The sequence below is a fragment of the Mus caroli genome, unplaced genomic scaffold (genome assembly GCF_978045245.1).
Source record: "Mus caroli unplaced genomic scaffold, Mus_caroli_1 scaffold_4, whole genome shotgun sequence".
NCBI lineage: Eukaryota > Metazoa > Chordata > Mammalia > Rodentia > Muridae > Mus > Mus caroli.
In genome coordinates, this window is record NW_028227259.1 from 111065752 (window position 1) to 111078418 (window position 12667).

At 45.5% G+C, this 12667-nt stretch overlaps 1 protein-coding gene across 1 annotated transcript; it reads right to left on the minus strand.

The window, feature by feature from the left end:
- Window positions 1–328: 328 nt before the first annotated feature.
- LOC110295050 (glyceraldehyde-3-phosphate dehydrogenase-like) lies at window positions 329–1327 on the minus strand. Its single transcript, XM_085836313.1, has 2 exons — window positions 1133–1327; window positions 329–544 (listed from the first exon to the last, which is right to left on the minus strand). Exons 1-2 carry the CDS (start codon window positions 1325–1327, stop codon window positions 329–331), a joined length of 411 nt encoding a protein of 136 aa, XP_085692439.1.
- Between the last annotated feature and the right edge of the window lie 11340 nt (window positions 1328–12667).

Below are 12667 nucleotides of genomic sequence, written 5' to 3' on the forward strand. Positions count from 1 at the left end.
TGAGCTGCCATGTGGGTGTTGGGAATTGAACCTGGGGTCCTCCGGAAGAGCAGCCAGTTCTCTTAATTGCTGAGCCATCTCTCCAGTCCCTCACTTTCTCTCTTTTTTTGGCGGGGGGGTGGGAGGGGGCGGTGCAGTGAACTTTATTGATGGTATTCAAGAGAGTAGGGTGGCTCCCTAGGCTCTCCTATTATTATAGGGGTCTGGGATGAAAACTGTGTGGGAGATGCTCAGTGTTGGGGGCTGAGTTGGGACAGGGACTCCTCAGCAACTGAGGGCCTCTCTCTTGCTCTCATTGTCCTTGCTGGGGTGGGTGGTCCAGGGCCTCTTACTCCTTGGAGGCCATGTAAGCCATGAGGTCCATCACCCTGTTGCTGTAGCCGTATTCATTATCATACCAGGAGATGAGCTTTACAAAGGTGTCATTGAGAGCAATGCCAGCCCCAGCATCAAAGATGGAGGACTGGGAGTTATTGTTGAAGTCACAGGAGACAACCTGGTCCTGAGTGTAGCCCAGGATGCCCTTTAGTGGGCCCTCAGATGCCTGCTTCACCACCTTCTTGATGTCATCATACTTGGCAGGTTTCTCCAGTCGGCATGTCAGATCTACAACCGATACATTGGGGGTAGGAACATGGAAGACCATGCCAGTGAGCTTACCGTTCAGCTCTGGGATGACCTTGCCCACAGTCATGGAAGCACCAGTGGATGCAGGGATGATGTTTTGGGCAGCCCCATGGCCATCACGCCACAGCTTTCCAGAGGGGCTATCCACAGTCTTCTGAGTGGCAGTGATGGCATTGACTGTGGTCATGAGCCCTTCCACAATGCCAAAGTTGTCATGGATGACCTTGGCCAGGGAGGCGAGGCAGTTGGTGGTGCAGGATACATTGCTGACAATCGTGAGTGAGTTGTCTTATTTCTTGTGGTTCACACCCATCACAAACATGGGGGCATCGGCAGAAGGGGCAGAGATGATGACCCTTTTGGCCCCACCCTTCAAGTGGGCCCCAGCCTTCTCCATGGTGGTTTCGCCAGTAGACTCTACGACATACTCAGCACTGGCATCACCCCATTTGATGTTAGCGGGATCTCCCTCCTGGAAGATGGTGATGGGCTTCCCGTTGATGACAAGCTTCCCATTCTCGGCCTTGACTGTGCCGTTGAATTTGCCTTGGGTGGAGTCATACTGGAACATGTAGGCCATGTAGTCAAGGTCCATAGAGGGTTCATTGATGGCCATAACCTCTACTTTGTTAGAAGATAAGGCAACCCTGGCAATTAGGCGTCCAATATGGCCAAATCCATTCACTCCGATCTTCGCCATCATGTCTAAGGGATAAGGCTGGCACCACACAAGAAAATGTGGCTGTTTCTGGAACAGGGAGGAACAGAGAGCCCATTCTCTCATTTTTAACATGTACTCTGAAACCCAACCCAGGGAACATACCACCCACTATTAGGTTAGGGTCTCCTGCATCAATGAACACAATCAACTCAATCCCTTACAGACACATCTATGAACCAACCTTACCTAGATAACACCTCATTGAGATTCCCTTCCCAGGTTTCATTGAATCCAATAACCAGCTGCTGCCTCAGAAGAGTCTTACCCTAGGACTCAAAGGAGGTAGATTTCTGCTTTACCTCTTCCACAGTTAGCTTGGTGATTGTGGATCGTTATATAATTTCATCATTTGTAAACTGATGTTGATAATATTTATCTTAGTCTAATCATAAAAATTCACATATAAGATGTATCTAAGCTGGGTGGTGGTGGCGCATGCCTTTAATCCCAGCACTTGGGGGTGGGGGTGGGGCAGAGGCAGGTGGATTTCTGAGTTCAAGACCAGCCTGGTCTACAAAAGTGAGTTCCAGGACAGCCAGGGCTACAAAGAGAAATCCTGTCTCGAATAAACAAAAAAAAAAAAAAAAAAAACAAAAACAAAAACAAACAAACAAACAAAAAAAACCCAAAAAAGTGTCTAACAGAATGTCTGGATCTTGGAATAAATGTCAATAAGCATTAGTTTGCTTCCCTGCTCCTGGTTTTGACTCATGCAGACACATGCTAGACATTTTTGTCTCTTCCTAGGGCTGGTCATCCAGGTGCCACAAGTCTGAATTGGTGTCAGACTTTATCAAGGATATCTGGTTTCCTACACTCTTTCTCTTCTCTTAGAGAGAAAAGCAGAAAATGAACATGGATTAAGAACCCAACAGGAAGAAAAGAAGAAGAAGAAGAAGAAGAAGAAGAAGAAGAAGAAGAAGAAGAAGAAGAAGAGGAAGAGGAAGAGGAAGAGGAAGAGGAAGAGGAAGAGGAAGAGGAAGAGGAAGAGGAAGAGGAAGAGGAAGAGGAAGAGGAAGAGGAAGAGGAGGAAGAAGAAGAAGAAGAAGAAGAAGAAGAAGAAGAAGAAGAAGAAGAAGAAGAAGAAGAAGAAGAAGAAGAAGAAGAAGAAGAAGAAAGGAAAAAAGAAAGAAGAAGAAGAAGAAGAAGAAAAAGAATCCATTGAAAACATACAGAAACTCAGCAAAGGGAGATGTCTCAAGGGACAGTTTGAGGGGGAAAAACAAAACAAAACAAACCTCACTTATCCCAATGTCAAAAGGTCAGTCATCTCAAAGGGCTGTGTCTGCATGATGAGGGAGGGAGGAGAGAGGTGACCAGGTCAGGGAGCAGTGCAGAAGACCGGATGAAGTGTTTTATTACACTAGGATCTTCTCAGGGCTCTGGGTTCCTCCAGGCAACATAGAGGAGGAAGCTGGGCACCATAATGTGTGCCTGGCTTTACAGAGCGTGACCTTTTCTTCGGGGGACTCAGCCCTATCTGTGGCAGCTGAAGCCAGAGTCCCTTGGGAAAGGAGGCTAGAAGAGACTGAAAGTATCATACACTTGAGGCTGAGAGCGGTGTTTGGTAGGACAACTCTCACGCGTCAAGAAATCAGGATTGATGTAGCTACCACGGTTGAGTCCTTGAGTTTTCTGTTACTGGACTGAAAATAGTCTACACGGTTCTTTCACAATGGGTTTTACCCTGTGTGCAGTGTCATAGTGCAGATTTAAAATACAGACTATCAAAGAAAAAAAGCTTCAGAATGAGGCCTCCCCCGTCAGCACCCTGACTGTGGCCTTCCTAGCCTCCAAAGCTGTAAGAAATCCATCTCTGCTATTTGTTGCTTAAGCCAGCCAGCCTGTGATCTCTGCTTTGGTACCCAGACCTAATTAACATAATGTGCTCTCGACATCTCAAATTCTGGGCATCTGAAACAGTTCATCCTCGGCTCCCATGATCTCCAAATAAACAAAACACAGCAAAATGCCCTAGACTCCTGCCTGCCTGCCTGCCTGCCTGCCTGCCTGCCTGTCTGCGGTCTAGAGTCCCGCTTGCTTAGTGGCTCAAATCGAAAATCTGAGAGGCTTCCTTCTCTCTACCTCAGCCTCTACCGGCTCCTTGTCTCCATGTAGCAGTTAGAGAACAGCCCATTAATGTAGATGTAATCATATGAGCTCCTTAACACCCTCCAGTAGCTTCCCACTGTCCTTATAATGAGGCAAGCCGCTGTCCACTGTGCCTCTCCAGACGCTGCCCTCTATCACTCGGCCCCAGCAGCCCCGGACTTCTTCTTGTGAGAGGATGCTCTGTCTTACCTCTTAGGTCTCTGTCTTCCTTGAATGTTCAACTCTCTCTGGCTCACACTGACAGAGATATATTTGAATCGGATGAGTGTGTGATTGTGTGCGATTGCCTGCAATCACAACAGGAACAAGGTGGAATGGGGAGAGGGACTAGATTGCTACACAGCCCGAACCGGGGGCGGCAGAAGGAGCTATGCATCGAGTTCCAGGTCTGAGTAGATCTTGCACATGTCTGTAATAATAATAATAATAATAATAATAATAATTTTAAAAAGCAGATAGAGAGTCCAACATTCAAATTCTCCTTAGATACACAGTAAGGTGATAGCCACACACCCCACCCTTCCAAAAAGACAAGAAGAAGACTAAGTGTTGGATTTTTTATTAAAAAGTCACTGATGTGCTTGGCCTGGTTTCTGGCACACACCCCACCTGACCTCGGACCAGGAGGAGTAACTGACTCTGTGGCTTTATGCCACACTACCTTCTGTCTAATTTGGAGGCCCATGATGGATCTTCCTCTAGGGTGGAGGTATTTTAACATCTGAAGTGATCATGGGTGTTCTATTTGTTTTAGAGAGATGTATATCCCAGCGGTAAGATAAATTAGTGGGGAGACATGACCCAAGAAAATAAATATCATATGATACGTGTTTTTCAAATGGGATCTGCCATTTGGGTCTATGCCACCTTATAATAATTTTCCCAGGAAACTCATTAAACCTGGGTGTCACCTTACTGGGCAATAGTAAATTTCACCAACGGTTGAGCGGGGGTCCTAGAAGGCCATTAAAACGAAATGAATAACTTAATCTCCTCTGTAAAATCAGCCTGGGATTCTAATTCACACTTATCAGGGAAGAGAAAGGAGAAGAAGGGAAGACTTTCACTTTATCCGAATTAACTGTTCAGTAAGTGTAATGTTAAAGCAGTTATATTTCTGAGAGATTGAATTACATCCAATTAATTGATCCCGGGTTGGCTTTACTCTCCAACCCAGACATTGCCAGGGGCCCCGTGCTGTACTGTGCCACGTCGGGGTTTCTGTGGCCCAAAGCCTCCTCAGATGTAGCAAGTGTTATCCACATTCACATGAGCAATAAAATATTTATAAATAAAATTAAAATATTTTGGAACAAGAAAGTAGGAAAAACTTGAGAAAGAGAAAATTTCAGCTGCGTGTATAAAATAATCAGTTCCATCCTCCTTCCAAGTTCCTGACATAAAGCTCCAGAAATCTTTGGAGCCTCTCAAGTGCTAAGTGTTTTCTGTGTCCTAAGCATATGACTGATGGCTGGGGTCCTTAGCAAGTCTCAAGTTAGACTAGGTTGCCACAGGAACCACGCAAGTGATTGCAGGATGGGACCTTTCAGTCCCATCCCATCCCCATATCTCTGGGGAGGGTAAAGAGGTCAAAGGTTGAGCAGATAAACTAGTAACCACTGATTTAATCATTAATGCCTGTATAATAAAGCTTCCATAAACAGTCAAAGGGACTGGGTTATGAGACCTTTCTGGGTAGCTGGACACATGCAAGTTCCCAGAAAGTGTAGTGCTTCATGCCCCGTACTTCTGCCTGTGAACCACACTCTCCTTTGTTGTATCCTTATAATAAGCTGAGAACTGAAGTCTGTCTCTGAATTCTGTGGGCTATAGCAGCAAATAAATCAAACATAAAAGGGGTCAATGGGACCCCACTTTACAGCTGCTCATCAGAAGGATGGGTCACAACCAGCACTTTCGTGTGGACCCCAAAGGCAGAGGTGGTCTTGTAGTGTGAAGGCCCCAGCATAAGGAATCTGACACTTGTCTCCAGGTTGGTAGTGTCAAAACTGAGCAGTCTTCTATGTCCAGACCTTAAGTCTATATGTGGGGCTGGTGAGATGGCTCAGTGGGTAAGAGTACCCGACTGTTCTTCCGAAGGTGCAGAGTTCAAATCCCAGCAACCACATGGTGGCTCACAACCATCCGCAACGAGATCTGGCGCCTTCTTCTGGAATGTCTGAAGACAGCTACAGTGTACTTACATATAATAAATAAATAAATCTTAAAAAAAAAAAGTCTATATGTGAACATATAGTTTCACATATCTCGCTGGCTACAGTTATTTTATTGATAGGCCTTAGGATAATAGGCAGCTAATGGGGGTGGGTGGGAGAGTACCACTTGTGGTTAATGAGAGTCAGTTACAGACTTGACTCTCCATTCCTAGCTAAGCAAGCTTGTTCAACCCAAGCATCAGCTTGGAGATGGACTCTTTCCTTCCATAAAGTCTTTTCCAGTCCCCTGTATGACTAAGAGCCCACGACAGACACTTTTCTAAGCTGTTTCTGATGTTCCACCCTCCCTCTGACTTTGGAACCTAGTACCAAGCTCAGAGGCCACCATGCAGTTGACTATGATAACAGTGTTGCCTTTGTTCCCTGGGATGGAACCACGCATATCACCCCCTTCTCTGGGAAGCTACACGTCTCTTCTGTACTCTAGCCGCGTGGGCAGAATGGCGTGGCCATCTCCTCCTGTGTTTCTGCCTCTTGGGCCATAATGTTTGGCTTAAGAGATTGGTTCTCAACCCATTATGGACTGACTACCTTGTTCCTTCCTCTAAGCTCAGGGACCCACCCGTTGGCTGCTGGGGGATTCTCCAGCCGCAGAGGCATTTTGATCATCAAACTAAGATGACCTGCCTGCTGTTCCCCTTTCCCTCTGGGCTTTTTGCCTGGGTCCTGGGATGGGACTCAGGCCTAGTTTTATGTGACAGGTGCTTTTACAATCTCACCCACGGGGATTGTTTTGTCTTATTGTTGTTTTTGTTTGTTTTAAATGTTTTCCGTGGAAGCTAGAGGTGACAGTGAAACCGTCATCTCTGCAGCCAAAATTCTCTGTCCCTCTGTGCTCACATGACAGATGCGTGGTAACTCACTCCTATCTTACCTTTTGATCCTGTCTGCCTTTCAGTTTACAGTTTAGAATTTAGCCAAAGCATACGTGAGAACTGCCTTTAGCCGGGTTCACAGTTTCCTGTCTCCTAGTTCATGCTTGAGAGATAATTCTGAACTCTGAATTTTTGGTTATATATATTTTTTTCAAATTTAAAATTTTAAAGATTTCTTTATCTTTTTTTGAGGGGGCAGTATCTTGTCTATCTTAACCGAAGGAAAATGAAGCTCTACCTTCTTTTGCCACGGAGAGGGCTGGAGGAAGGGCAGGCCCTGGGGAGAGCGCCGTGAGCTGCTTGCTTCCTAGTATGGAGCCTCTTCTAATACATTTCTCTGTGTAACCTCAGCTCTCACCGATGACCCTTCCTCCTTTTGATCAAGTGTTTAATTTCCTTGGAAGATTTTCTCAGATTCAGCTATTACTGAGAGGATTTCCACATCACCCTCATCCTCTAATGACTAAATCTTACATATCCTGGATTTCAAAAGGAGGCATTTCTGTTCATCTAAGTAACTAGTTCAAGGATTTGATTTTTCTTCCCTACTGTTGCTGAAGTGAGAATTAATTTAGGAATTTCTTCTGCTAAAGAACTATCACACACACACACACACACACACACACACACACACAAAATCAAGAAAACTCAAACATTTACAAAGAGGAGTCTCATTTCTTAGTTGGCTATATAATTTAGTCCAGAGCACGGATTGTGAAAAACTTATCAATGTCCCAACCTGACTTGGGTCTTTCTGGTTTGTTTGTTTGTTTGTCTGTTTTACTTTCTCTATGAACCTTCAGCTCTTACAACCCTTTAAAACTTTCTAAATTGGAAGAAGGAGAAGAAGAAAGGGGGAAAAGTGCTCATTTTTAGGAAGCGTGGTGTATGCATAACAATGCAACCAGAAAACACAGCAGAGAAGCCCATCAGGTTAACACAGCAACAAAGCCACTAGACCCTGGCCAGGCTGGGCTGCAGCGCTGGCTCAGAGGTTAGGAGTGTGCACTTTGCATACAGAGGACCTGGTTCAAACCCAGCACCCACGCCAGGCACCTCACGACCACATGTAAGTCCAGATCCAGAAGATATGAAACCTGCTATGGTCAGTTGTTTGTTTGTTTGTTTGTTTGTAGACTTAACACTGTTCTCAACTCTGAATATAAAACTTCCATAGCTCTCAAATCTGAGGTTGGCTGCTTATAGAGTAAAGAATTTGGATTGACCCAAAGCCAAAGGGAAGGTCTGGCTGGCTTTTACCCTTGAATTCTGGGAGGGAGGTATTTTGTCATACTTGACAGAAAGAGCATTGTTGGGGGGTGGGGTGGGGTTGGCCACACCAGAGGGAAGAAGGCTCTGTAGGAGCCACAGTGCTGTGCAGAGGTCAGAGGATGACCTTGGGTGACAGGCCTCATCATCCACTTTATTTGCGACAGAATGTCCTGTTTGCTGCTCTGTGCAGCAGGCTGGCTGATGGGCAAGCTTCCAGGAATCCTGTCTCCTTCTCCTATCTCAGCACAGCGGTTTCATGTCAGTCCTGGGACTTGGAACTCAGACGCTCATCACTCTTGCATAGGAAGCTCTTTACCCTATAGAGCCATCCCTGCCCCTCATATCTGCCGTCCTTGTGCAACATAATGTCAACGGCTGTCTTCCACGTTGCTACCTATGTGTTCTCCCAGTGCACAAGGCATCCCATTGTCTTGGTTGCTACCATTTAGTGATTTATGTCCTGACCTGTTGAACACTTGGGCTATTTGCCATGGTGAATGAAACTGTACGGAACATTCCAGCAGCTCCTTCCACCATGGACAGGTGTCCTCAGATCCCTTCTTGTGGGTAACACTCGGGAAGCAGAATGGCTGGCTCATAGGCTCAGGGTGTGTTAATGTCAATGTCTCATGACATTGCCAGATGAGTTTTTCCAAAGCCATTGCCCCCATTTTATGTGTCCACCAGCAAAGCAGGAGTGGCCAGCTCTGCACCTTTGCCTGCTCACATCCCTGCCTGTCTCTGTCAGGGTTGCCATTGCAGTGAGGACGCACCATGCTCAAAACCACTTGAGGAGGAGAAGGGGTACTTGTCTCTCACTTCCACATCACTGTCCATCGCTGAAGGAAGCAAGGACAGGAACTCTAGCAGGGCAGGACCCTGGAGTCAGGAGCCGATGCAGACACAATGGAGGGGTGCTCTTTTCTGGCTTGATCATCATGGCTTGCTCAGCCTGCCTTCTTAGAGAACCCACAACTGCAGCCCAGGGATGGCCCCACCCACAATGGTCCTTGCCCATTGATCACTAATTGAGAAGATGTTTTACAGGTGTCCCCACAGATCAATCTATCGATTCTCCTCTTTCTTCTTTTTGTTGGTGGGTGGGAGATGGGGGTGGGGAGAGCTGAGACAGATTTCTCTGGGTATCCTTGGCTACCCTGGAACTCACTCCATAGACCAGGCTAGCCCGGAACTCACAGAGGTCTGCTTGCCTCTGCCTTCCAAGCACTGGGATCAAAGGCATGCTTCACAACTACGATGCCCCACCACCCAGTCTTAGGGAGGTATTTTCTTAATTGAGGCTCCCTCCTCCCAGATGACTCTAGCTTGTGTCAAGTTGACATAAGACTAGCCAGCACGCTTTCCTTCCTCACTGTATTCTTTAGAGCATCGTTACAGAAGTCTACAGACAATGAAAAGTCATCATTCCAAGTGTACAATGTAGTGATAAACTCCATATACTCATCTGAACCTCACTGCAAATGCAAAGTAGGTAGAGAACACAGCTGTCACCCTAGAAATGTGGTTGTGCCCCCTCTGGAGTCAGTCCTTGCTCTGCTCCACCCCTAAAGGAAGCATAGGCTGCCTTGCCTTCCATGCCTGCAAACCTGCCTTTTCTGGGTATTTGGTGTAGATGGAGGTCCTTTGTCTCAGGGTTCTTTGCTTGCTACAGGTTTCTGAGGTACTGGCCTGGTTTAATCTGTATGTCAGCAGCTGTGGAAGATAGAAACTGTTACCTAACTAAGGAGTTAGCCCTCCACAGCTTCACCTTATTGGTTACAGGCTCCTTGTTCTGGAAGGAAGTATTCCTTTTTCAGCAAGGAGTGTATTCTTCACGCTTCATGTTTATGCAGATTTCCCAAGTGGTGTGGTGTGGATGCTGCACACACACTGGGTTAAAATAAGGGACCCTAAGCTTAGAAACCCATTTTAATAATAATGGGCAGCAACACAACCTACTTAGCTGTTGACTTGGAGAGAAAGATACAATCTTTATCAGACCAAAAGCAAATCAGCGAGAAAAAGATGTGTCAGTCTTCAAAAGGCATTGGTGATACAGTCCCTATAAGGCCTGCCTTCTTCTTTTCCTTCTTTAGTGATGTAATTATAGAGGTAAACATTACATACCTAGGCATCAGTGTTCTATTGCTGTGAAGAGACACCATGATCACAAGAACTCTTACCAAAGCAAACACTGAATCCGGGCTTGCTTACGGTTTCAGAGGTTCAGTCCATTATCATCACGGTATGGAGCATGCTGGTGTGCAGGCAGACATGGTGCTAGAGAACTAGCTGAGAGTTCCCCATCCAGATCTGCAGGCAGCAGGAGTGGCCAGACTCTAGGCCAGCCTTGGGCTTTTGGAACCTCAAATCCCACCCCCAGTGACACACTTCCTCTCACAAGGCCACAAGTACTTTAACAAGGCTATTCCTTCTCAAGTAATGGCACTCCCTGATGACTGAGCATTCAAAAATATGTGTCCCCAGGGGCTATTCTTCAAACCACAACAATAGGGAAAGAAAAATACTGTGCATATGTCACAATTATTTTATTTTTATTTATTTTTTTGGTGTTTTGATACATATCCTGGCTACATATCAAGTTTGAGGCCAGCCTAGGATATGGGAGATTCTGTCTCTAAATAAATAAACCGATGAACCAATTAGTATTTTTTTAAATGGCTTTTCTAAATCCTTTGAATTTCCATATAAAATTTAGGAAAAACTTGTCAACTTGTTGAAAAGGTGAGGGAGGGTGTTATGATTTGACAGACGTGTGTTGACTTCTCATGTCAACCTGAGGGCAGTTTTTGTCTTAAGACAACAAGAATGAGCTTCTAGTTTACAGACATGGAGCAAGCACCTTAGACGTGGACCATCATCCTTTCATTTAGATTTTCTTTAATTCCTTGTATCAGTGTTTTGTAGTGTTTATCAGTTTCCACTTTTATTAGTTATGTATTTTATGTATGTGAGTACACTATAGCTGTACAGATGGTTGAGAGCCTTCGTGTGGTTGCTGGGAATTGAATGTAGGACCTCTAATTACTCTGGTTGGCCCAGCTCACTCTGGCCCAAAGATTTATTTATTAAATACATAAGTACACTGTAGCTGTCTTCAGATGCACCAGAAGAGGGGCTCAAATCTCATTATAGGTGATTGTGAGCCACCATGTGGTTGCTGGGATTTGAACTCAGGACCTTCAGAAGAGCAGTCAGTGCTCTTAGCCGCTGAGCCATCTCACAAGCCCTATTAGTAACTTTCTTGCTGCTGCTGTTTTATTAACTTTTGTCTTTAGATCATTGTTGCTAAAATATAGAAGAAAATAATGTTTCTATGGGGCTTGTTTCCCTTGCTTTTTTGCAGTGCTGCGGGAGGGGTGTGAACAGTTCTTTTCTCTGTGGTCCAGCAGCTGATTTATTAATCTGAGTAGGCTGACAGCTTCTTTGAAATTCCCTCCACGTAATACAGCATGGCCTATGTCCCCCATTCCTTTCCAACATGACACATTTATAGAAAGGCAAGAGTCAATATTCTTGTTTTGTAGGGGAAAAAAAAGTATTTAGCATTAAAGTTTTATACAGTATTAGTTAATTAGTTGATAAAATTGATCTTCAAGGAGTTTTAGAAACATAGCAAATGGAACAACACACATCTCCATGATAAAAAAAAAAATCCTCTGTCCATTTGGCTTAAGTAAACCCAGGCACAATAGTGAGCTTTTTTTTTCAAGTTGGGAAACATCAGAGCGTAGAATAAAGACGCATGGTATACATTACATATCGTGTAAATGACTGTGTCCGAGTGAATGGTAAGGCAGGAAATGATTATTCTGAATGACATCATCAAGGCTGATCCATCAGTGGGTTGCAACAAAGAGCTTGAAGACTGGGCAGGAGACGGACAACAACATCTCGACAATACCCAGTGACTTTCCGTCAGCGCTGAGGACTCATCTCAAGAAAAGCCGCTGCTTTACTCTGAGGGCTGGGAAACAGAGGCTCCCTGAGCTGGCGTGATCTGTGTAGAATGAACTGCTGGAGGGACTGAGACAGGATGCAGACATGCATTAAGGGAGGGCAAATTCCCTTTAGCATGAGACTAGAGGTTGAGATATTACATTAGCTAAGTGTCCTGGTGGCCTCACTCATTCAATATTCATGCTAAAATCCCTGTCAATCACCAGGAACAACCATGTCCTGCTCAGGCCTATGAGAGAACCGCTGTGTCGGCTGCACCGTGCACCATAGGATGGCTGGGACTTGGGTTTGCTGTGCATGAGATTACAGGAATGAGCTCTGTGTTGATAGCCAAGCCGCTCCTTTGTTCATCTTTTGACAGAGCAGGCGCCTTGGAGGGTGGTGGGCGGCTCTGCTTGGCGAGCTTCAATGCCCACGAGAACTAACTGTGGGTCCTGAGAACATATGAATTTGGGGGCTGGAGAGCCCTCTTAGCGGTTGGGAGAGAGCCCTTGTTGCTCCAGCAGAGAACCAGAATTCAGTTCCCAGTACGTATGCCAGGTGGCTCACAATTACCTGGAATTCCAGCTCTGGGGAATCTTCTGGCTTCACACACACACACACACACACACACACACACACACACACACACACAGAGAGAGAGAGAGAGAGAGAGAGAGAGAGAGAGAGAGAGAGAGAGAGAGAGAGAGAAAAGAGAAGAGAAGAGGAGATCTTTTGTTTGTTTTTATATGGCCTTGACTGGCTTGAAGGAACTCACTATGTAGACCAGGCTGGCTGAAGGAATGCACTATGTATATGACTGCCCTCAGACTCACAGAGATCCTTCTGCCTCTGCTTTCTTG

Bases quoted from the DNA above. Each gene is read 5' to 3' on its own strand.
- LOC110295050 (XM_085836313.1), bottom strand. From the start codon at position 1,327: ATGGCGAAGATCGGAGTGAATGGATTTGGCCATATTGGACGCCTAATT. The intron at 545-1,132 runs GTCATCAACGGG...GTGGTGAAGCAG, and splicing joins AGGCCGAGAATGGGAAGCTT to GCATCTGAGGGCCCACTAAA.